General features: G+C 41.8%; 5 protein-coding genes across 5 annotated transcripts; 3 read left to right on the top strand and 2 right to left on the bottom strand.

Moving 5' to 3' along the window:
* Positions 1 to 216: 216 nt before the first annotated feature.
* LOC4350832 (putative F-box protein At5g38270) lies at positions 217 to 1,743 on the bottom strand. Its single transcript, XM_015759953.3, has one exon. It carries the CDS (start codon positions 1,682 to 1,684, stop codon positions 293 to 295), a length of 1,392 nt encoding a protein of 463 aa, XP_015615439.1. The 5' UTR covers positions 1,685 to 1,743; the 3' UTR covers positions 217 to 292.
* A 1,129-nt stretch (positions 1,744 to 2,872) lies between these two features.
* Positions 2,873 to 9,652, top strand: LOC4350831 (non-specific phospholipase C4). Its single transcript, XM_015759952.3, has 2 exons — positions 2,873 to 3,572; positions 8,449 to 9,652. The coding sequence occupies exons 1-2, from the start codon at positions 2,950 to 2,952 to the stop codon at positions 9,431 to 9,433; spliced, it is 1,608 nt and encodes a 535-aa protein (XP_015615438.1). The 5' UTR covers positions 2,873 to 2,949; the 3' UTR covers positions 9,434 to 9,652.
* Positions 9,653 to 10,977: 1,325 nt separating this feature from the next.
* On the top strand, positions 10,978 to 13,574 carry LOC4350830 (uncharacterized). The gene is made up of 2 exons (NM_001423215.1): positions 10,978 to 11,591; positions 13,281 to 13,574. The coding sequence occupies exons 1-2, from the start codon at positions 11,124 to 11,126 to the stop codon at positions 13,452 to 13,454; spliced, it is 642 nt and encodes a 213-aa protein (NP_001410144.1). The 5' UTR covers positions 10,978 to 11,123; the 3' UTR covers positions 13,455 to 13,574.
* Positions 13,575 to 14,288: 714 nt separating this feature from the next.
* Positions 14,289 to 17,987, top strand: LOC4350829 (CDK5RAP1-like protein). The gene is made up of 3 exons (NM_001423214.1): positions 14,289 to 14,542; positions 15,313 to 16,367; positions 17,142 to 17,987. The coding sequence occupies exons 1-3, from the start codon at positions 14,298 to 14,300 to the stop codon at positions 17,642 to 17,644; spliced, it is 1,803 nt and encodes a 600-aa protein (NP_001410143.1). The 5' UTR covers positions 14,289 to 14,297; the 3' UTR covers positions 17,645 to 17,987.
* Positions 17,988 to 18,595: 608 nt separating this feature from the next.
* LOC4350828 (uncharacterized) lies at positions 18,596 to 24,121 on the bottom strand. Its single transcript, XM_015760080.3, has 13 exons — positions 23,687 to 24,121; positions 23,351 to 23,493; positions 22,421 to 22,537; positions 22,195 to 22,309; positions 21,304 to 21,441; positions 20,713 to 20,808; positions 20,513 to 20,626; positions 20,165 to 20,233; positions 19,914 to 19,984; positions 19,719 to 19,812; positions 19,270 to 19,395; positions 19,083 to 19,172; positions 18,596 to 18,946 (listed from the first exon to the last, which is right to left on the bottom strand). Exons 1-13 carry the CDS (start codon positions 24,071 to 24,073, stop codon positions 18,848 to 18,850), a joined length of 1,659 nt encoding a protein of 552 aa, XP_015615566.1. The 5' UTR covers positions 24,074 to 24,121; the 3' UTR covers positions 18,596 to 18,847.
* Between the last annotated feature and the right edge of the window lie 579 nt (positions 24,122 to 24,700).

Genomic DNA, 24,700 nt, shown 5'->3' with positions numbered 1-24,700 from the left:
ATCCAACGACGGTGAAAGTACATGAAAACGAGGAAGGAGAGGTTTACCGGGGGCATGTGCTGAGGTGTTGAAGGCATGTGCACAAGAATAGCAATGGAATGAACAAGGGTGCAGCAAACTGCTGAGCTTTAAGATAAGAATAATAACTACTACAGCTTTTATTGTACAGGAGCAAGAATCATTTCAGAACCAAATTGAGTATTGGGCTATCATCAGTTCATCATAAATCTCTCTTTTCGATTAATGATATCCATATTGGAGCTCCTAATACATGAAAATCTCCCACATCTTTCTAACTAAGAGATGGTGTTATCCAAATAGGCGATGGCCAATTACGCCAAGCATGAAGAGACTCCACATCACCAAGGCTCTGCAGTTTGCAATTTTTCAAATCCCAAATGCCTATTTCTCGCCAGTTATGCCTCTTGACACATATTTCTTCATAAAATTCATCAGAAAGATAAGCACAATCAGGTTTTAACATAGGAAAATTCTCTGTTGGAAGGCACACCACAGAATTGAAACCAAGGAACAGAGCATAATCCCCGATGCTGCTTATCTTAACAAGTTTCTGCTTATCGATATCAACTTTATATAGCATAATTTCTTCTGTTAACCACTTATCAGATCGATCCTCAAACTCAGCAGAAGAACATTCAGGAGTTTCATCAGGTTCATCAAAGTCTCTCAACCTCCACACCTCCAAGAGATCGCCCCATGGTGCCAGCACAATGTATTTGCTAGGATTATCCCACTGTGTATTTTTCTTCACAATGTTCCTCGCAACTGGACTTGACCCACTTAGATCCAACGCGCATATAGAACCGTCAAAGCTCAACAGGTAGAACAAGCCATCATTCTTGTTGTAAAGCGCATCGGTATAGCCGGTATCCCATTTGAGCGATCCATTGCTCGTTGTCCGGTTGATATGGGTCCATCTCTCGTCGCCCGGTCGGGCGAAGGAGATCATCCCATCCGGTCTGTGCACCAGCAGGGCAACACATTCCCTCCCCACGGATGGGCTGCAGGATAGAATCACCCTGTGGTACATGAACAGGCGCAGCTTCTCCGCAGGGTATTCCACGGGGACTTCCCGGTCGGCGAGCTCCTCGAATTCGGGGAGATTGGCTTCTGGATCGTCGGGCCCCAGAGACTCATCAACACTATACACTATGTTCCCTTCCTCGTCCACGAAGCTCTCCACATGGTGGAGGGCCGTGACGGGCGGGAGCGCGACCTGCGCGCCGTTGAGCGGGTTCACGAGGTGGAGGTTGGATTGCTCGTCGGCGGTGACGAGCCAGCCGTGCGCTGAGCCGACGAGGTTGCGGCTCCGGAGCGGCGGGTCCGGGAGCCGCACGCGGAAGCAGTCCCCGCTCGAGGGGCTGTACAGGGTGGCCTTGCTGGGGTCGTCGTCGCCTTCGCCGGAGTAGAGCAAGCACGGAGCCGAATCCCGTATGGGGATACGGGCGCGGCGGGCGATGGAGTAGGCGGCGTACCAGGAGGCGCAGGCGGTCCCGGCGCGGAAGAGGTCGGGGATGGCGAGCGACTCCATCACCGTGAGCAGCAGGTCGGCCGGGAGCGCGGACCAGTCCCGGTAGGCGGCGGGGTCCACGCTGACTTGGACGGGCGCGCCGGCGCCGTCGTCGTCGCCGTCGCCGTCGGCCACCGCCGCCCTCATCTTCATGTGGGCGTGTGCTCCTGATGCGTGGCGGTGCAAGAGGCGAACCCTAGAATTTGGGAATTGGGGAATTTTGGCCGCCGCAACGGCTTCTCTTCTTGTTTCGCACGCCGCGCGCGTCCGAAAACTGAATTAGAATCGGAAAAGCACACGGCCCATAGACTCAGCGAAGGCCGAACAGTTTAGTACTGGGCTTACCGAGGCCTGCAAAACTTTGGGCCACCAAGGGCCTATAATATTTTTAGGGAAAAAGTCTATTTAGGCCCTGTACAAGTACATTAGTACTCCGGCCTATTGCCACGGATTATCTAGAACTATATGGATGAATTGAAGTTTTAAAAACTTAACTTAACAAATAATTTAAAATGAGTGGCTAAATAATACGTGGAAGCATATTTGAATTATTGTGTTGTTAAACTAGGCATAGTATAGAGTGTACGTTGAAACAAAAGAGAAAGAAATAAGAGTTGTTGCTGAAGTTGAAGGTGAAGGTATTCTTAGATCCTCATCAATTTCTATAGGAATATTCCTTTAAAAAATTATTTATTTATTAAGTTTGAAATAATTAATACACCTACTTAATTAATTACTACCTCCTTCTCTAAATAAAGGATGTTGAACTAACTAGCATCATAAAAATAAATATGGAGGGAGTATATATTAATGGCACACCTTATTTTACGTGTCTTCCAGTACTTCCTCCGTCTCATAATATAAGAGATTTTGAATTTTTGCTTGCACTGTTTGACCACTCGTCTTATTCAAAAAATTTATGTAAATGTAAAAAACGAAAAGTTGTGCTTAAAATACTTTAGATAATAAAGTAAGTAAAAAAATAAATAATAATTTTAAAAATATTTTAAATAAGACGAGTGTTCAAACAATACAAACAAAAATTCAAAATTCTTTATATTATGGGACGGAGGGAGTATTCTTCTTTCCTCTACTTTCAAACATAAACATGAGAAGAGTACGCTGTACATAATAACCTAATACAGTAATTTTTTTTAATGAACATAACAACCTACTACGACGTACTAATAATTAATCATGTCACCTCAGCAATTGCAAGGATTTGCTTAATTAACAAAATGAGACTACTTGTACATACTGTATTTAGCAGCATCTCACACGTCTCCACCACACGAGAGCCGCCAATAAATACACATAGAAGCAGCTACTATCAGCTCGCCACTGAGCTCTAGCTAATAAGCCATCCTCGATCGTTTATCTTCCTCTTCCCTCTTCCAATCCCAGCCTCGACGCCAGCCATGGCGGGCAAGATCAAGACGGTGGTGGTGCTGGTCCAGGAGAACCGCTCCTTCGACCACATGCTGGGGTGGATGAAGTCGTTGAACCCGGAGATCGACGGCGTGACGGGCGCCGAGTTCAACCGCGCCACCGCCGGCGACCCCTCCTCCCCGGCGATCCACTTCGGCGACGGCTCCGGGTACGTGGACCCCGACCCGGGCCACTCGTTCCAGGCCATCTACGAGCAGGTGTACGGCGACGCCTACACGTGGGGGACCACCTCGCCGGCGACGAAGCCGGGGGTGCCCTCGCCGCCGATGAGCGGGTTCGCGCAGGAGGCGGAGAAGGAGCGCGCCGGCATGTCGAGCACGGTGATGAACGGGTTCCGGCCGGAGAAGGTGCCGGTGTACCGGGAGCTGGTGCGGGAGTTCGCCGTGTGCGACCGGTGGTTCGCGTCGGTGCCGACGTCGACGCAGCCGAACCGGATGTTCGTCCACTCGGCGACGTCGCACGGCCTCGTCAGCAACGACGGCAAGCAGCTCCGCGCCGGCCTGCCGCAGCGCACCATCTTCGACGCCCTCCACGACGCCGGCCACTCCTTCGGCGTCTACTACCAGTTCCCTCCCTCCGTGCTCTTCTACAGGTCAGTAGCATGGCAGCTAGCACTATAGAATTGAAGAAACGGTTTTTACAGACGGTCGAAACACGTTTTCGTGTGCGGCCAGTATGCCTAAAGGGTCTGCGAAGATCACCATCTTCGCGTGCGGGCGGCCAAACCGCACATGAAGACAAGTCTTCCTAGACGGGCTGCTTAACATGATCGCACGCGTAGATTGATTTTTTTTCTTTTTTGAAATTTGAATAATTTTTTGACTGATTTGAATGAATTTTGCTTAATTCACAAACAACTGAAAAAATGATATTAATGGTCAAAATGGTTTCGTATTAGGGAAGGGGGAGTTCCGATATTTCGAACCGGAATTGCAAACAATGCTATTTGAATTAGGCTCCATTTATTATAGTGGTGGATTAGTTTAATATCATAGACTAATTAACTCTATTTTTATTAGATGGAGAAGCCGTTTACTTTTGACATAACATCTGATCTTTTATTATATTTGAAAATTAATATAAGTGTCATTTATTTTGTTTTGACTTAGTTTATTATTATAAAGAAACTTTAAGTGTGATTTATATGTTTTTATATTTACACTAATTTTTTAATATAATGAATGATCAAATGTTATACCAAAAGTTAATAACGCCATCTATTAAAAATGTAGGGAGTACGTGTGTAGCTAAGTAAGCAATGTGTCCATGCATTCGACTCTCGATCGATATGTTCTATGCAAATGTTGGAAGTGTTTGGTTCTCGATAGCTCAGTTCATATTTGTCATTATATTCGACGAAATGATCATCCAATCAATTAACCTTGCAAATTGCACGAGATAGAGTACATTATAGTCATTGTCGAAGTCATCATTATAGTTGACACATGAATTATCCAATGGTGACGAGGGAACACATAGGATGGCTAAGTTTGAACAAAGCATATACTGATGTTTGTTTGAATTTGAAGCTAACAGAACAGATATGTCAACTAGTTGCGCATAATAATATTATGCAGATGTTAAGACTATATATATGTTCGTCCAAGTTGTGCTTGAAGTTACTAAAAAAAAAACAGAGAGAAATGTGACACTTAGGATATAGTATATATAACTTCCATTAATTGCCTTATTATTTGCTTAATTATCGCATATATAGAGGGGCTCCTAATTAACAGCCTATGATTGCTTCACGCGTTGGTAGAGACGTAGTGATCTAGTGTTGACTTTGAAATAGGACATATCGAACGGATATTCTCTTAAACATGTAGCGTACAGATCACCTCTTCTTGGATGGATGTTGTCTTGATACAATTATAAGATTAAGATGAAAATATATTAACTATCTTAACCATGTGCAGTTGACCTGACTTAGTTATATTGTATATAATATTTTCCAACAACTGCCATAGATAATTTCTTACCAGACGATCGAATATGCGAGTAAACACTAAGTGTTTGATGCCTTCAACTGCGCATATAAAATCAGATTGAAATTTTAGATAGTATAGTATTGAGTAAGTAAGAGATGCTCAACTTAGGTATAGCAGTCATGAATGTATATATATATATAAACTAAAATTTATAATCTACATAATGCAGACGGCATCTTTGAGGTTAGAGGTTTGGGCGTTTCTGGTTAGCTGGATAATTTTCTTTTGTTATCTTCTGATTAATTTTGTAAGTAGTGATCCATATATAATTAATGCAAACTGAGATTTGTTAATTTTTAAATCTCGGTCACTTGATCGGTTAGATCTCAATCTATATAGCTAGCTAGCAGCCATGCATGATGCTTCTCTCTATAATGGTAGCAACAATTTTACTAACTAGAAAGGTAGCCCGCGCGATGTGCGGGCATGTATAGTAGATTGCGTTTGAAAAACTTATATAGACGGAATATCAACCAGATGATACATGCCATGTTTAAAAAGCACTATTTCTCAATAAATTTTCTACATCGCATTGCTTAGATAATTTTTCCAAACTATTTGTTAGCTTTTAAAATATATGATATTTAAAACATCGCAATAAATAATTATCTATGATTTCTTCAGTACAGAGCTATATTTAGTTTGTTTAGGAAACATTTATAATTTAAAAGTAAGGTGTTTTGTCTTATTTAATTGAATGTTTAGTAGAATTTTTTGAACAAATAAAAAACTATTATTATTAATAAATATGTTTTATTTGTAGAATCAAGTTAGTCATCCTTTTGGTTGGTTCTTATTGACGCAAGTTATTACATACTTAGCATACACTGCAACCTTAGTGTGGCTTCTTATATATGTAATAATATGTGGAAAAACTCATAATGCTATGGTATGGTATAGTATAGATGTAAGGCCATTAATATCTAAGTATTTAAAAATTGTTATGAAATTGAAACATCAATTGTAGTAAAAAGTAAGAACTAATTTTTTTCTGAACTTATTAGACTTTCTCCAAATAATTCAATTTAGTCTTTTTGGCATTTTACTTCTATCATTATAGATCTAATTTAATTATTGTGCAGTTATATAGAACGATAAAATCTATATCATTTTTTTTTCATAATTTCATAATTGTTTGAATGTCATGCTAAAGTTAAAAAAAAATATAACCCCGAAGTGGCATATAAAAAGTTAAATTACAGTGAATATAGAATAAACGGATCACGTGATTTAGATGTTATAGTTATTTATTTTTTAGTATAAGTTTGTCAGCATTGCTCATAGTTATATTCATTTTACTTTTTTTTGCAGATCTAATTTAATTATGAAGTTATGTACGATGATATAATAATAATAATAATGATGATGATGATTATTATTATTATTATTATTTCATATTTTTTATAATTGCCTGAGTGACACACAAAAGTCCGAAAATAAAACCCAAAATGACATTTCTTTTCAAAGTTGAATTATAGTTAAATTTGTTCTTCAACTGTAAATTTAGTCATAAGATATAAGCGGATAAAAATTAGTTATATGATTTAGATTTTATAAAAAATATTTTTTGCTTTTCTAACTAATAAAACATGAAAATAGGAGAAGTAACAGGGAGAAAAGATGTCATATTTTTTCTTAGAAAAAGTAACATACGTATGTACATACATGCCTGGTGGGCCCAATTTTAGGAGGTAATTTTTTTCTTTAAGATAATTATACGCTGTAACGATTTCAAGTTTTTCTTATCCATAATAATGACATATTTCTATAGTAAATATGGGTTTTTAACTGTAAATTTATTAATGATAAATTATCTTACAACATAAGCGGATCAAATACATGTATGATTTAGATACTATATAAATAATCTAACAACATAAGCATATAAGAATACATATATGATTTAAATGTTTTCGATGGTGTTCATAGGGGGTAGGGTATACGTGTGTGCGTCCTAAGGGATGAGTGTGCGCGTGTTGTGAATGCCTGCGTTTGTTTTGTGTTTCTAAAAAGAATACTATAGTTACTTAAATGTTTTTATATAAATTTTGCTTTCCATCTAATAGAAGGAAAATAAGAAAGATAATAGAGTGAAAAGAGAAGAACATAAGATGGTATGGAGTACGTACCTACACGAACGTCCATACAAATAGGGTGGGGCCCAGTTTAGAGGTAGATTGGTTGTTTTTTTTACTAATCTAATGGTTCAAAGAATGGGTCCACCAATTTAAATGAAAATCGATGGTTAGATGTTTTTCTGCCACGTGGCAGCTTAGGAGCGTTTGTAGGGTGCCACATGACGGTTTAAGAGTGTTTATAGGAAGTTTAATGGAATTTTAGTATATAATAGAAGATTTGCATGTGTTCCTTGCAACAGCAACCTGTCAATTTATAGTAAGCTATAACCTAACTATAAACCTATGTAAAAATAAGAGAATAAGAAAAATAAATGGTTAGCTCTCATGAAACAACACTCTACACATACTTTAAGATACTAGCAAAATGTCTATACTTTGCTTTGGGTAAAAGAAAGCATATTATAATATGCCATACATAATATATATTTTTTATCAGATATGTTAGTACCAACTGTTTGCTTATTTAAATATATGATATTCACTTTGAAAACAAATATTGGACTATTTCATAATATTTACTTTTACCTCACAAAAGACAAAATACATCTCCAACTTAACTTTTGGCTTAATAGTGTTAGAGTGATTTATGGATTAAAAAAAAACCAACGAAAACTATTTGTTTGTTTGGGTTTAGATTTTTCGGCTTATAATCAGGATAGGTGGTTTCTAGGTAGGGTAGCTAGGTGAGTTTCGGGGTTTCACTATGTGCTTTCACTACGACTTTAGTAAGGCTAATTTTATTAGTATATTTATTATATATGTATATCATTTACAAGTACATGAGTGTGGTATACGTGTGTAGTTGTGTGTCGTCACGTGAGAGTACATGTCTTCCGTGTAATGAAAAAATTATGTCCACCCATGATAATAATTACTTACTCCGTTTCAGAATGTAAGGCATTCTAATATTTTCCATATTTATATTGATGTTAATAAATCTAGATTGAATCTAGATAGATATATATCTAGATTCATCAACATCAATATGAATATGGGAAATGCTAGAATGACTTACATGGTGGGAGTACTTGGTTAATCAGCTACAGCCTCCGTACTCATAAAAGAAGTAGTTTAGGATAATGCTTAAGTCAAACCTTAAGAATATAAATCATGAATAACTCTCAAGTTGTTGAGTTTGAAAATGTAAAATATATACAAATAGATTTGCCTTGAAAAAATACTTTCATAAAAGTATACATATATCACTTTTTAATAAATATTTTTATAGAAACAAGAAGTTAAAGTTGTGTTTTGAAGACCGTGTCGCTGTCCAAAACGACTTCCTTTACGAGTACGGAGGAAGTATGAATTAATACCGGATATATTGGCATGCATGTAGGAACATGAGGCAACTCAAGTACGTGGGCAACTTCCACCCCTACGACACCGCCTTCAAGCGCGACTGCAAGGCCGGCAAGCTCCCAAACTACGTCGTCATCGAGCAGCGCTACTTCGACCTCAAGCTCCTCCCGGGCAACGACGACCACCCTTCCCACGACGTCGCCCATGGCCAGCGCCTCGTCAAGGACGTCTACGAGGCGCTCCGCTCGAGCCCCCAGTGGCACGAGATCCTCTTCGTCATCACCTACGACGAGCACGGCGGCTTCTTCGACCACGTCCCCACCCCGGTCGCCGGCGTCCCTTCCCCCGACGGCATCGTCAGCGCCGCCCCCGTGTCGTTCGCCTTCGACCGCCTCGGCGTCCGCGTCCCGACGCTGCTCGTCTCGCCGTGGATCGAGCCGGGCACCGTGGTGCACGACCCGGCGTCGTGCGGCGGCGCGCCGGAGCCGACGTCGCAGTTCGAGCACTCGTCGATCCCGGCGACGGTGAAGAGGATATTTGGGTTGAAGGAGTTCCTGACGAGGCGCGACGCGTGGGCGGGCACGTTCGACACGGTGCTGACGCGGGCGGCGCCGAGGGAGGACTGCCCCGCCACGCTGCCGGAGCCGCCGCGGCTGCGGGCGGCGGAGGCGGAGGAGCACCGGGAGGTGTCGGAGTTCCAGGCCGAGCTGGTGCAGCTCGGCGCCGCGCTGAACGGCGACCACGACGGGGAAGGGTACGACCCCGAGGTGTTCGTCCGCGGGATGACCGTCGCCGGCGCCGCCCAGTACTGCCGCGACGCGTTCGACCGGTTCCGGGAGGAGTGCCACCGGTGCCGCGACGGCGGCATGGACGGGTCCCACGTCCCGATGCTGCAGCCGGCTTCGGCTTCTGCTTCGTCTTCCGCTCCGGCGGCTGACCCGCCGGCCACGGCGCCGGCACCGGCGACGCCGTCGGCTCTGTCCAAGCTGTGCGGTTGCTTCCCATGCTTCAATGCGTCGTAGGATCGAGAGCATCCATGAATTGCAAATGCAACTTTGTAAGTGTTTGTTTCATACTTTTCATTACTCCAGAAGATGATTGATTAATGATTGCTGTTGATTCATTAAGGAAAGATTGGGTTTAATTAAACTTGTAATTATGATCATGTTGATGTTGTTTGTAATTGTTACTATTTGTTTGAGCAATAAAAGTGACTGCTAATAAAGTGTGAAAAAAAGGCATATGATTGGAGCAAATTTGTCTGAAATGTGGATAGACACAAGGCTGCGTTTTCCGTCCTCTCCTATGTCAGCCATTGGGTTTTATAGTTAGGATTGGCCTAATCGTCCGGAAGGAGATTAACGGATGATGAGTAATGACGTTGCGACTTTGCGAGAGTGCGATCGTGTGCAGTGCGTCGGCCACTTTATAGGGTTTAGTTGGCCAAAAGGCTCAAGGCCCGATGGCCCGGCCCATGGCACAGAGTTTTGGCCCGGTCCAAGCACAGCATAGCCCGATCTTTGAGCTGTGAATGGGCCTCTTCGTCGGCACGATAAGATGAGGGAGCCAACGTAGACTTATTCTAGCCATATAAGGTACGGCCAAAGAATGAGGATGCAATGCAGCTATATAAGAGCCAGCCTAAAGAGATTAGGGAGGAAAATAGACTTTTTCAAGGAGGAGCACAATAGACTTACGTGCTTTTGGGTTGGCCTGAGTTTTATTGAGCGCCTAGGCCGAAGGTGCAGCAAGTGGGCGGGCCTGCCCTGGCCTGGCATGTTGGTCGGGGCGTGCCGGCCCGACTGATCTCGACATAGGCTCGGTCATTGCCGGGCCAAGCGGCCCATTTAGCAATCTAGGGGAAGCATTATCCAATTTAACATTGTCCTTTCCACGGCATGATTGATCACCGTGTATGACGCCGTCTAAAAAGATATGATGTGCGTTGGTTACTACTCCCTCCGTTTCAAAATGTTTGACACCGTTGACTTTTTAGTACATGTTTGACCGTTCGTCTTATTCAAAAAATTTGTGAAATATGTAAAACTATATGTGTACATGGAAGTATATTTAACAATGAATCAAATGATATGAAAAGAATTAATTATTACTTAAACTTTTTGAAAAAGACGAATGGTCAAATACGTACTAAAAAGTCAACGGTGTCAAACATTTTGAAACGGAGGGAGTATTATTAATATCTTAAGATGGACGAAATGGTGCAATGAGAGTGAAGAAATGACAGGGGTAGAATGGTCGCCCGGAAAGGAATATACTCCCTCCATCCCAAAATGTTTGACGCCGTTGACTTTTTAAAAAATATTTGACCGTTCTTCTTATTCAAAAAATTTAAGTAATTATTAATTTTTTTCCTATCATTTGATTTATTGTTAAATATACTTTTATGTATACATATAGTTTTACACATTCACAAAAGTTTTTAAATAAGACGAACGGTCAAACATATTTAAAAGAGGCAACGGCGTCAACATCTAGGGAAGGAGGGAGTAGTATAGTTTACTCGCTAACTGTAGGTCTGTAGCAACCAAACGAGGGTCCAATTTGCAGAAGTAGAGGCCGCGTCCAGTACACTCCAGTGGGGTAGATCTCAGCCGTTGAATCGATATGTGATGCGCGGTCCATTCATCAACCCACGTCATCGCCCAATCCGCAGCCGCCGCCGCCTCGCCGGCGCTTCCCTCGCCGGAGAGGATGGGCGCCGCCGCGAAGCCCCCACCCTTCGTCTGCTTCAAGTGGCCATGGGGCCCCGACCCCAAGGCAACGAGCCCTAGCCCTAGCCCGAGCCCCTGCGGCGACCTCGAGATGCCCTGGCTGCTCAAGTCCATCCGCACCGTGGCGCAGGGCCTCCTCATCGCCGGCGACCTCCCCTCCCCCTCGTCGGACGGGGGAGGAGGCGGCGGTGGGGCGAGGACGAGGTGGAGGAGGAGGAGGCGGCTGGGCCCTGGGCTGGCGGCGGAGGCGGACCGCGGGGAGGCGGAGCAGCGGGCGCTCGCGGCAGCGCTGGCGAGCGGGAGGGACGCGACCGTGCTGGAGTTCTACTCGCCCCGGTGCCGCCTGTGCTCGTCGCTGCAGGGGCTCGTGCGCGAGCTCGAGGACGGCGCAGGCGGGCGGGCCGGCTTCGTGCTCGCCGACGCCGAGGACGACCGGTGGCTCCCCGAGGTGAGGCGCCTTCACCCGACTGCATTGCTCTGCGCCCCCATAGATTTGTGATTGATGATTTGGGCGTTAGTTTCCAACTTTGAGGGTGCCTTCGCGATGACATGTTTGTGAGATGAGTCATGAGATTGTTCTCCTGGTTCTAATTTTAAGATGAGATGATTTGCTAGCGTGTGCATTGATTGGTAGAAAATAAATATGTCATGTTCATAGGTTCTATGGTAAAATTGAGACTTGGGCCGTTGATTAATTTGTGAGACATGTGCTGTAATCCTGCTTTAGAATGATCGTTGATGGCTTCGCATCCTGGCTTAACTCTATCTATAATGCTTCAAGTTGTGTGAATTGTGCATTGGAAATTGCTACTTTAGGTGCAATTCAAGTTGTGTGAATTGTGCATTGGAAATTGCTGCTTTAGGTGCAATCTTTGTGTAGGAAACTACCAATTTTGTGTCTTCAGTGGTTAAGTCGTTTATTGCCATTGATTAATGTATTAATGAGTTGTCTACAGTGAAAAAGTGGGGGGTTAGAGGACCTCCTCACTGTAGATAATGTACATGTAACTTATGCCCAATAGTCATAATCAATCGTGGACTTGTCTTGGTGTTGTTTATCTTGATCTGGGGACTAAAGTGTTCTACCATCATGTGGTGCTTTCCTGTTATTAACTGTCTTGGTGAAAATTCATTACAATTGTTATGTGTTACAGTGGAGCTCAATTAAATCGCTAGCGTCAACTTTGGGCTGTGATAGTAACAAGTAGTTGTGCTCTGTGTTGGATTTCTTTTGAAAATTGTTAAGTAGTATGCGTTTCTCAGATTTTTCATATGGAGTAAATAGTTGAAGGATTGCTAAACTTTTAGGGTTTAAGTCTGTCATGTAAGGTTGTTGAACAAGATTCAGCTTGCAGGTTTCCTGTTATTATCTCTTTGTATGTATGTGTACATACAAAGAGACATGGCCGTAGGTTCTTCTGAAAGTGTAGGGGCTCTAATTTTTAGTTTTATAAAAATTGATGTATACACATATGCAAAGAATATCTTGGACTCAGATACTAAAAATGTTATTTTTCACTGAAGTTCACGTAAACAACAAAAGTACCACGACTATGGACAGCTAAAAGTTCTGAAAAATTGTAAAATCCTTAGTAAATAACTAACTATACATATAAGCTGTTGTATTCATCTCCTTGCTACCCCTTGCTGCTGCTTGTCAACACATGATGGCTGGGCACATGATGGGCTACTAGCCTACTAGACCATAGTTTTCATGGTATATTGGTATCTAGTATCTTGCATTTGTACTTACATTTTGTATCCTGGCTGGTTTCCTTTTTCTACTCTCCTAACCTTTTCTATATTTGTTTGGCTATCCAACAACAACTTCTTTTATGCCTGCTTTCTCATTTTCTTTTATGCCTTAACGAACCATGGTTGGTTATGGTGTCATGTTGTACTTGCCCTGTTACTGAACCATTGTATCTGCTAGCTACTAGTAATCTATCTCTAGTTGTTTGACAAACGTTTTGTCGCAAGACATGGTAACTGACCAAGCATATGAAAGATGTTAGCACTTTCCGCATACACGTGGGAGCTGTATGCCTGTATTCCTGTCATAGTATTGCCATATCTCACATACACATGTTGAGTTGTTTCCAGTTTCTAACAGCAACATTTCTTCGTACATTTTCAGCTTCTGCATTACGACATCAGATATGTCCCGTGCTTTGTGCTTCTTGACAAGAATGGACGAGCCTTAGCAAAGACTGGCGTACCGACTAGCAGGCAGCACGTCATCGCTGGCCTTCATCACCTTCTTAACATGAATCAGATATCTGTGCAAGAAGGAACGAAGAGCACGGCATGATGAAGTTCCTTACTTCCTTGAGCAAGTCATGTAATTGTTGATAAGAGTGTCAGAATTCAGATAGTGCATGGTTACCAAGCATGACGATCAACAATGCTGAAAAAATCTTATTTCTTTTCCAGTTAGGCATATATTATCTGTTTTCTGTCTATATTCTTGAACCGAATGATGTGTTCTGAAAAATTCAGAATATGAGAGCTTTTGGTTTAGATACTGCTTCTGAAATTTGTGTACAGCTGTTGATGTTTTGGGAGAAATGGATATAATTCATGAAAGAAACCATGTATTACCTTTTGGGGCTGTTCAAATTGATGTCATTTCAAATCACATCATTTTTTGGCAAAGTTATTAAAAAATGTGCATACATTTAGTTTTTTTTTTTTGTCAAACTTTAGTAAGAAATTTTGTCGAAATTTTGGTAATATTGCCAACTTATCAAAATTTTGATATTGCCAAAATTTGGTAAGGTTTATTTTGGCTACAATCTGAATAGCCCCTCTAAAGGGCTCGGGATTGCTAATTAGCGCACGTGTGTTTCCAACAAATAATCCGTGTAAAGTTTTTGGATGAAAGTTTTGAGGCCACTGTTGAATGTTTTGTATGATTTGAACCTGAAAACTGCATGATTTTGAGTTAAAAGATAGTAATAATTTGTAATCCTGTAAAGAATTAGCAGAAATTCTCATGATCCATCAAAACATAAAAAATCGACAAGAAATTAGGCGCATTTTTTCCTGGCCGCTGATCTTCGATCCGACGGCCATCCTGACCCCATAGGGTTATCCGAGTAAATCCCTACCCCCTCTCCTCTCCTCTCCACCACATCCAAAACCCAACCTCGCCATGGCGGCGCCGCTCACCGCCGCCGCCGCGCTCCGCCTCGGCCGGGGCCTCAGCCACCGCCGCGCCTTCCTCCTCCGCCGCCGCTACTCCCCCGCGCCCCTTGCTCCTTCCCCGTGCGCGGCTCCTCGATGCCTCTCCAGCGCCGCCCATCCGCCCCCGCCTCCTCCCCGCCGCCTCGCCCGCTCTGGCCCCTCCCGTCCGCTCGCCGCATCCGCCGCCACGGCCGTGTCCGAGGCGCAGACAGAGTAATGTGCCCGTTTCTTTTTTGCACCCCCTCTCACTTCCTCCTCCTCCTCCTGCTGTTGTTGTGGTTGTAGGTTTGCTCGGGTAGTACAGTGGGCACTGTAGTGTTAAAAGTAGAGGTGTTTTACTAGAATTGTGGCCTGATGAACATGGTGATCGTTATTATTCGAAGTGGAAACATCGATTGAGCACATTGTGGGTGCAGTGAAGATTAGCAAGCGGCGCGAGTTGCTAGGTGGAATTATTCCAAGGTTTTGGTGGTGTAATGATCAGTGGTGTGTGTGAATCTTCTGGTGCCTAATTGAAATGGTTGAGTCAGTGCTAAAATTTGCGTTTAGTGCGGTAAAGATATTGCATGGAAATTAGAACAGTAAAAAGCCATGTGTTATGTGGAAAAATGTAAATCCTAGGAATTGTTTTGTTGTGTCTTATAGTTAATACCCTAGGTAATCCATGTTGAGTGGGTGCCTAGGTATGGATATATTCTGATTTTCTTACCTTGGGAATTTTTCTGATCGCGCTGAAATATTTCACCTCTGTTTTGGAAAAAAAAGATTTGAATTAGTTCATTGGCAATAACTACAATTAATTCATTGTAGTAGGTAGTTATCTTTCTTGTGACACTGAACCTTGAAGGATTGAAAGACTTGTTCTTTTGCTTTACACAAATATTTTCGTTGTTCCAATTTACTATGCTTACTTCATACTTCTCTTTTCTGATTTTGACTGCAAGCTTTGCTGACCCCATGCTTTGTTTTTTTGGTTTGTCTAGTTTAGAGTCTGGTCCGGTGACAGCAAGCAAGGGTCGCATTTACCATGAGACATATGGGTGCCAAATGAATGTAAACGACATGGAGATCGTGCTTTCTATCATGAAAAATGAAGGGTATGATGAAATTGTCCCTGACCCTGAGAGTGCAGAGATAATATTTATCAACACATGTGCAATCCGTGACAACGCAGAGCAGAAAGTCTGGCAGCGACTGAACTACTTTTGGTTCCTGAAAAGGCAATGGAAAGCTAATGTTGCTGCAGGGCGGTCAAGATCTCTGCGGCCTCCAAAGATTGCCGTTCTTGGGTGCATGGCAGAGCGATTGAAGGAGAAAATTCTCGATTCTGATAAGATGGTTGATGTTGTCTGTGGACCTGATGCGTATAGGGACTTGCCTAGGTTGCTGCAGGAAGTTGATTATGGGCAGAAGGGTATCAACACGCTTCTCTCACTCGAGGAGACGTATGCTGACATCACCCCAGTTAGGATCTCTGACAATTCAGTGACCGCATTTGTATCAATTATGAGGGGTTGCAACAATATGTGCTCCTTTTGTATCGTTCCTTTCACTAGAGGTAGGGAAAGGTCCCGTCCAGTGTCCTCAATTGTCCGAGAAGTTGGGGAGCTCTGGAAAGCAGGCGTGAAGGAAGTAATGCTTCTTGGTCAGAACGTAAACAGTTATAACGACACTTCTGAAGTTGAGGAATTAGAACCTGGTAAAAACTGGGAGCTCAGTGAAGGGTTTTCTAGCATGTGCAAGGTGAAGAATATGGGGTTGCGTTTTGCTGATCTCCTGGATCAGTTATCTTTGGAATACCCTGAGATGCGGTTCAGGTTTACCTCTCCGCATCCAAAGGATTACCCAGACGAGCTTCTATATTTAATGCGGGATAGGCACAATGTTTGCAAACTTATTCATATGCCAGCTCAATCAGGCAGCTCAGCAGTGCTGGAACGTATGCGTCGGGGTTATACTAGAGAGGCATACTTGGAGCTTGTGCAGAAAATCCGTAGTATCATTCCAGATGTTGGGTTAAGCAGTGATTTCATAAGTGGTAGGTCACTTTTCCGAGATCATCATTGTATGACCTTATGGTCTATCTTCTATCTGTTTCCTGCTTTTCAAAGTTGCAATATTTTCTACAAAGTACTAGCAATGTGGCTATTTATTTCCTGTTTGGCTGCTTCAAGAAAGGGTGATAAACCATATATGTCGTAGCTCCATTGGATGTGGATAATAGTAAGGATATAATAACCTGAGTTGGAAAATGATGTGCTAGCTAAGTACCACCAAGTATCACTAACTGAATAAAACTGGCATGCATGTTTAGAGTTTGAGACTATATCCTGTTTGACTAATTTGTTGCATGCTCACAAATGTGTCACTTGCACTTGAGAATATCTTCTAGGTACAACTTAGAACTAGGTTGACCATACTATATTTTTGGCCTAACCAGATCCACATTCTATATTTATTTCTATGTGCTCCTTTTCTTATTTCCATGGTAGTTCAAATGTATATCCTCTAGTTCCATTCCACCCCCTTAATTATTCATACTGAAAAATTGAAAATGCTTCAGAATTTCACATCATTTTCTTGGAGTGTACTCAGATTTACTATAATACTACAACACTATCACCTGTTTTGTTACATGACTTTGACAAGTCCTGCTGTCAAACCAGTTTTCTTGTGTAGTTATGCTGTGACTTGTATTTTGTTTCTACAATTTGCCATTTTACAATTAGCAATTACACATCTGTTTTCTGAGTGCACTTCGTTAATGATTATTCACTTCTATTTTGACAAAAAAAAATCTCTTGTCTATTAGGTTTTTGTGGAGAGACAGAAGAGGAACATGCTGAGACTCTTACCCTTGTAAGGGCTGTTGGATATGATATGGCCTACATGTTTGCATATAGCATGAGAGAAAAGACTCATGCTCATCGGAATTATGTGGATGATGTCCCCGATGATGTCAAGCAGAGGAGACTTGCAGAGCTAATCAGCACCTTCCGTGAAACTACAGCGAAGATCTACGATTCTCAGGTTGGGACAGTACAGCTAGTTCTAGTCGAGGGACCGAACAAGCGGGCTCCTGAAACAGAGATGATTGGAAAAACCGACAGGGGGCATAGGGTTTCGTTTGCGAGCGTCCCTGTACCGCATACATTTGAAGGTGATGAACTGCGCAAGCCAGTGGTTGGTGACTTCATTGAGGTGAAAATCACCAAGTCATCGACAGCATCATTATCCGGGGATGTAATCGCGCGCACAAGCTTGAGCAAATTCTACAAGAATCATTCATCTGAAGCACATGCTGTTGCGGCTTAAGGATTACTAGTTGAGTTTGTAGCAGGCCACATCTCAACTGAATCAGATCCCCTTGCCATGATCTCTATCTTGAAATGACTGATAAGTTAGACCATACAATGCAATTTAACTGGTGACTCAGTTTTGTGAAGACAACTAATGTGATGTGCTTTTGGCATTTGAAGCCAAAACAATCACCAGCATTTAGTCTGCTAGTCATGTGAAGCAATGCCTCTTCTCTTATGAAGTCTGTATTATCATGTAAAGAGTTTAAGCACTACTGGCCAGCAACATTTTTTTTTTCTTTTGCAAGTTACTGCAACTCGGCAGCGTGAGGTTTATTTATTTATTTTTCTTCTTTGGGAATGAATGTTGTCCTTGTAAAATAGAACATTCATTGTAATGTTGCAGATTTTGCGATGGGCATCATAGGATTCTCTGTTGAATCCTTAGGGTATCTTGGACTATTTTACTTGCCCCTGCAGAGTTGGTTCCACTATAGGACTGCACACCAGTGAATCTGTTACTGCACACAAACGTTAGCGACTTCACTTTGTTGCCAAAATAAACCTTATCAAATTTTGGCATTGCCAAAATTTTGGTAAGGTTGTCAATGTTGCTAAATTTAGGCAATATAGCCATTTTGGATGTGTTCACTTTGTTGCCAACATATATGCTACCAAAATTCACTTTGTTGCCAAATTTTGGTAAAAACGCCAAAATTTTGGCGTTTTTACCAAAATTTGGTAAGAAACCAAACATATGCACAATTTTGGTAACTTGCCAAAAAATGGTATGGTTAGAAATGACATCAAAGTGAAAGCCCTAAGTTTTGCTAACTGCTCCCTGAAACTTATTATTTTTTTTTCAGTAGTAGCCTTGTCTGTAAAGAACACCAAGTTGATTTATCTGCAGAATTCATAACTGAAATGATGATCACGTACACCATGTAATAATGTTGGGGCGATAGTATATTCAGTAGAGTGAGACAGATTTTCAAGTAGAACAAGGCAAGTGTCAATTTCTGCCCAAAAAATATTTACAGTAGTAATGCAATTGATGTTACACTGTTTTTACATCTATCTAACTCATCTACTACATTTTTGTAATGATGCTCTACACAGGTCAAACTGATGGCATGAAAATCTATGGCTTAGCTCTGTACAAACTACAAAGGCTAGCAAATTATGTGAATTGCCGATAGCAATATGCAAGACGTTCACATCATGAAACAGCCGCCACCTGCTGCCGCAGCGGCGTGAGAAGCCTTGCAAGAGGCAGAGGCACATGCGCTTTTACAAAGGTACCATTTTCCGTGTACTCCTGCAATAAATATTTTGTGGAAACATCGTTGTTATCTTCAAGTAAGAAGGATAAAGGTTTTACCAAACATTCAATTTAAAAGTTAGAGCATATTGATAGGCAAAAACATGTTTTAATGATCGAGCATGATACTCACCGTTTTCTCAACCATCCCAACCTTGTGTATGTCACTCAGGAGCTCTCCTTTGTCATATGGAACAAAAGCTTCTATCGGCACCAATGAGTCCTGTAGAAGATAGATAGGCATAATTCATTTTAGAACAATAAAATAAGCAATAGGACCTAACAAAAGCTTATATCTGAAGTCTGGAAACAAGTCGTACTTTCAACTTTGCTTGAATTGCATTGCAGAACTCCTCCAAACCATCACCATTGATGGCTGATATGCAGATTATCCCTTGTTTCTCAGCTTCCTCTTTCACTCTCAGTGTGTCATCAGTATTGTCAATCTACATGCCATATATTTTGGTCAAGAATTTCAAAAGCCATCATTATATAACTCAGCATGCTATATATCCTGATATTACAGAGTTATTGATTAAATAGAAATGCTTAGTGCACCCAAACTGCATTACAGAGCTTAAAATTAGGGGCAACTTCTACTCGAAAGGCTTTAGTATTATCAATTTGATAAATGGTATAGCATATACGCCAGATTAAACTTAGAGCAACTGTATCATCATAATACCGTCCATACGGGCTATAGCACTTGAAATTTGTTGAAATCATTGAAATTCTTAGTGGATGAGGTCCAATGCATTTAGAAACTAACCTTATTCCATACAACCAACTTGGGAATTGACTCTATATCCAACTCCTTCAACACTTTGTCAACAGCATCTATCTGCTGTTGAGCTAACGGATGGCTGGAAAGCATATGAAAAAAAAAACATTTAACACAACACGCACAGATGCATTATGTTGAATTTACAATGTGGCAAAAAACCTTTGCATGCCAGTTGCTCACCTGATATCTACAAGATGAACTATAACTGATGATTCTGATATCTCCTCCAATGTTGCTCTAAATGCTGCTACCTGGACAACAGGACAAGTGCCAATAGTTAATTTGCTTGTTAGTATCAGCAAAGGAGGGGAAATCATAATCCTCTGTTATGTGATTTTTCTGTGTAAACTTTGAATAGGGACAGTCATGCACATCATGGGTATTCTAGAAGCAACATATGCATAAGAGTGCCGCTTTGGAAAACATCTTACCAACATAGTAGGTAATTTTTGAATGAATCCAACAGTATCTGTTAGGAGGAATTCAGTACCATTCTTCATCTGCAAAGTAGTGCACATTTAGTCAGTAAACCATCAAGAAAATATCAATGAAAACTAAAACAGAAAACAGCATAACTGCTCAAGTTACTTTATTCGTAGACCTATTATCAATGAAGCATTATTACAGAAATATCATCTCTTCCATACATGCGTGTCACCCGAAGAAATTCCCCAACAGATAAAAACGATAATGAGGCTAGATGTTATTTATCCCCAGATTACACACTTCACACAGAACCTTACATATTATTATAATATTACTGAGGCCTGATAACGTACCAAAACCCTCCTTGTTGTTGGATCCAGTGTGGCAAACAATTTATCCTCTGCAAGTACATCAGCCCCAGTTAAGCGGTTCAACAGTGTACTTTTCCCAGCATTTGTATATCCCACCTAAAAGTTTTCAAAGTGAATATATCAACAAATTATAGTGAATAGGAAACTTTCTATTATATTTGAGAAGAACTTCATGATTATACCAGAGAAACAACAGGAATAGGCACTGATTGCCGACGGTTGCGGTACAGCTTCCGATGTTTTCGGACAGACTCCAATTCTTTCCTTAAAGCACTTATCTATCAATGGCACTTGATTCAAGAATCATTAGAAACAAAAATATTATCCATGCAAATTGGACAATACACTTGGTGAAAAAAAATACAAGCCTTCCAATTAATTATCAATGGAGCTTGTCATTAACTATTAAATGGCTACAGATCATCAATTTTTTTTATTCCACGCAGGTGATAAAAGTGGCAAGTCAATGATCAAGATGCTGCAAAATGCATGTTCTTTCACTGATGGAAGTAGTAACAACCAACACATAAAACATATCTGGTGATATTCTCCACAGTCCACACATCTAGGTGACAGCACATACACACAGAACGGAAGTCTACATAAACTATTTCGATGAGGAAATCTGAAGTAGCAAATACATGGATGAGGAAACAATGCATAAATATGTGTATGCCATTCAATTGAAATAAAGATCCTGACAGCAAAGTAGTTTGGCATTTGGTGCAAAGCAAAACATATAAATCGTTGAACTTTTAGTAAGAGAATATTACTTGTGTTCTCAAGATGCGCTTGTCAACTTCAATTTGTTTCTCACCCATACCCTTGACTTGACCTCCTGACTGTCGTTCAAGATGACTCCACATCTTTGTCAACCTTGGAAGTTGATATTCCATTTGTGCCAAAGTGACCTAAAAGGATGATTGCACATGAAAATCAATTCTAAATCAAATGCAGTACTGTAGTTAGTTTCAACTCCAAAGGAGTCTCAATCGAGGCCATACATCACAAAATATCTATGTAGAAATTTTGATATTCCGATCTTGCATAGTCAATGCAGACTTGCAAAACACTACCAAAAGCAATATGATTTTGTACAGTGCACGCCATTTCATGAAGATAGTCAGCTAATGTACTGGCATGCAGATTTTTCTACCAAGATATCTACTGTTCCGATATGGTTGGACCTAATTACTCAACATGCGTTGAGCCACATCATCTAGAAAAGAAGGGCTGTTGGATCACGACCACAAATGTATTTTGTATGCTAACCGTTATGTATTAATTATAGCTTAACATATTGTCTCACCTTTAATTCAATGTTGTTTTTAAGTGTTTTAGAAGGACTTCTAAAATCCTGCAGCAAGCTGCAGGGTATCCACTAGTTATAGTTGTAATAGTTCGCATTTGCCAGAGCCTAATAGCCCACCAAAGCAACTTACCACTGGTAGCTGGTAAAGGAACTGTCATTAGCATTTTATTGAAAAGATTATGTTCTTTATCACCCAAATATAGATGAGTGAAATGTCATAGGAATTTTTATAACTACAAAGACAGTTCTTGTTACAAGGAGAAATTTCTGCTAATAACACAGCTGCTTATTATACAATTAAAGCCATGTCGCTTGTCTAGAAAATGACACCAAGATGTTCAGTTCAGTTCACCTGTAGAGCAGCTTCATGTGTTGCAGCCCTTTGGTTAAATATGTCCAGAATAAGAGCAGTCCTGTCACAGACTCGAACGCCCCCACCAAATGACTTCTCCAAGTTACGCAATTGTCTGAATTGATAACATAGCAAATGATCAAGGATAAAATCTTGGAATAAGATATAGCAAACAGGGAAAAAAAGAGAAATCGAGTCTTGCAGAAGTAGGTAATGATCATCTTACCCAGGGGACAACTCATCATCGAAAATCACAGTCTCAACATCATGGGCATGAATTGCGCTCTTGATTTCAGCAACTTTGCCTGAACCAATATAAGTCCTTGGATTTGGGGTAGAAAGCCTGAACAAAAGCAGAAACCATGAAACATCTGCAGCTCAAACAAGACATGTATAGAATAACACACTAAGGGAATACAATTCATATACATTATCTCGAAAGGGGATATAATTAGCCGGGCCGGCCTAAGATAGGCGGACCAAATTTACTTAAGAAAGGGGTATGTACATATTTACAAGGGAAAGGGGATATAATTCATATAGCAAAAATGTAATATGATTCAACATTTCAACTGGCAGATAATAGACTGTTGTTTGTGGCATCTTTTCATGCCATCAGGGTAAGATAACAATGCAAAAACTTTTGAAATTAATTTATACTGGATTGATGAAAAGTCCTGGTAAAGCTGTGGCACGTTTTCAGAACCATACTTCAACGAACATTACCATGTCCCTTTGCAGAGGTTGAATTTCGTCATAGAATTCCCTAAAGCCAGACATAGGGTGTGGCATGAAATTGAGTGTCATTACTTTCCTCAGAATTCCCAATTTATGCTTTTGACTGAACAGATATGATTGCACAAACTAGCTAACCGGAATTTTCAGTCCATATGATACTTTTCCATCAATATTAGTTCACCTTTTGCACATGAAGCATCACAAAGATGGACATCCCTGCTATACATATCCCCCACAGGAAAAGATAATGTGTAGCAATTATGTTTTGTTTATGCAAGAAACGAGGTTGTATAGCAAAATGCATAGTCGCATACCATTTCTTAGGAAGCATAACCACACTACACCACCACATTCAATCAATTATATGGCACCTAACGCCACGCCAACAAACTACAACATGACCTGATTCGGGACTTACTTTTGATAGGTTGAGCCGACAACCATGAGCCCGGCGGTATCCGCTAGCTGCTCCAGCTCCTCAAGTGATTCCTCTATACTGAACATACTTCCTCCACTCCTCTTGCACTCAACCCCAACCAGGTATGCCTTCTCTTGAAAAATCTGCAAAACCCTCCAATTTCAGTAAAATTCGAACCAACAAATTTTCAAATTGCTATGTACAGAGTGAATTATCCATTCTCACATGCAACACAACACAGGTGAGTTAACATCCCAATTAGTTCAGAGAGAAGAGTTTAATTGGACATTAAAAAGATAGATAAATCTACAGGAGGCCACGATGAGGTGCCACTACCTCCTTGCCGTTGATGAGCTTGAACCGGTCGTGCCCCGGCGCGGCCTCCTCCTCCTCCTCCTCCTGCCGCCGCCTGCTCCTCACCGGAGCCCTCGCTGGCTCCTCCTCCTCCTCCTCCTCCCCCGACGGTGCCGAATCCTCCACCTCCCCCTCCCCTTCTCCACCTCCATCCGCAACTCCGGGCTCCTCCACCTCGGTTTCCGCGGGCGGCGCGGCCTCGACGAGCCGCTCGTCGAGCGCCCGCGCCACGCCGAAGCTGCGGCGAGGGCGGGAGCAGCGGAGGGAGGCGGGCCTCCGTTGACAGCACGAGGAGGCGGAGGCGGAGGTGGAGGGGAGGGGGAGCGAGGCGGTGGCGGCGGCGCCGGTGAAGAAGCAAGCGGCTCTCATGGCGCGCGGCGACGGCGAGTGACGCGGCGAGTCTTCTCGGCGAGTGGCAGTGCGGCTCAGGTGGTGGATGGGTTGAGGTGGGTGAGGCGGGACACGTGGCGCGTTCTCCGCCGTTGGATAGCGTGGGAAAGGAGATTGGGCTGTTAGGTAGCACGAATCTCGATGCAGCCCAGAGGAGAGTAGACACTGCTCTGTGTGTCTGAACTCTGAATTTTGTGTGTCTGAATTTTCTGTAACAGCTTACGAGCAGTACACTGAAGAGCAATTTCTTTTTAAAACAAAATCAAAACACGATTCGGAGAGAAAATGTGAATGTACGATTTGAACCCGTCAATGAAATTTTGCAATCAAGTAATACTCCAGAAGGCAACATAATCACCAAAAAAAAGAAAAAGAAGAAGAAACATTGTGATCACAAACACTGTTCATCACAGACCCATCAAAGCAACTCTGAACCTTAACTGAAGTTGAGTGATCATAAATAAAGTAAGGTACTAATTGCTCCGTTTCACAATGTAAGTCATTCTAGCATTTTCCATATTCATATTGATGTTAATGAATCTAGATAGATATATATGTCTAGATTTATTAACATCAATTTAAATATGGGAAATGTTAGAATGACTT

This window comes from Oryza sativa, chromosome 11, assembly GCF_034140825.1.
Source record: "Oryza sativa Japonica Group chromosome 11, ASM3414082v1".
NCBI classification, from domain to species: domain Eukaryota; kingdom Viridiplantae; phylum Streptophyta; class Magnoliopsida; order Poales; family Poaceae; genus Oryza; species Oryza sativa.
This window is presented reverse-complemented; position numbering and strand designations above follow the sequence as displayed.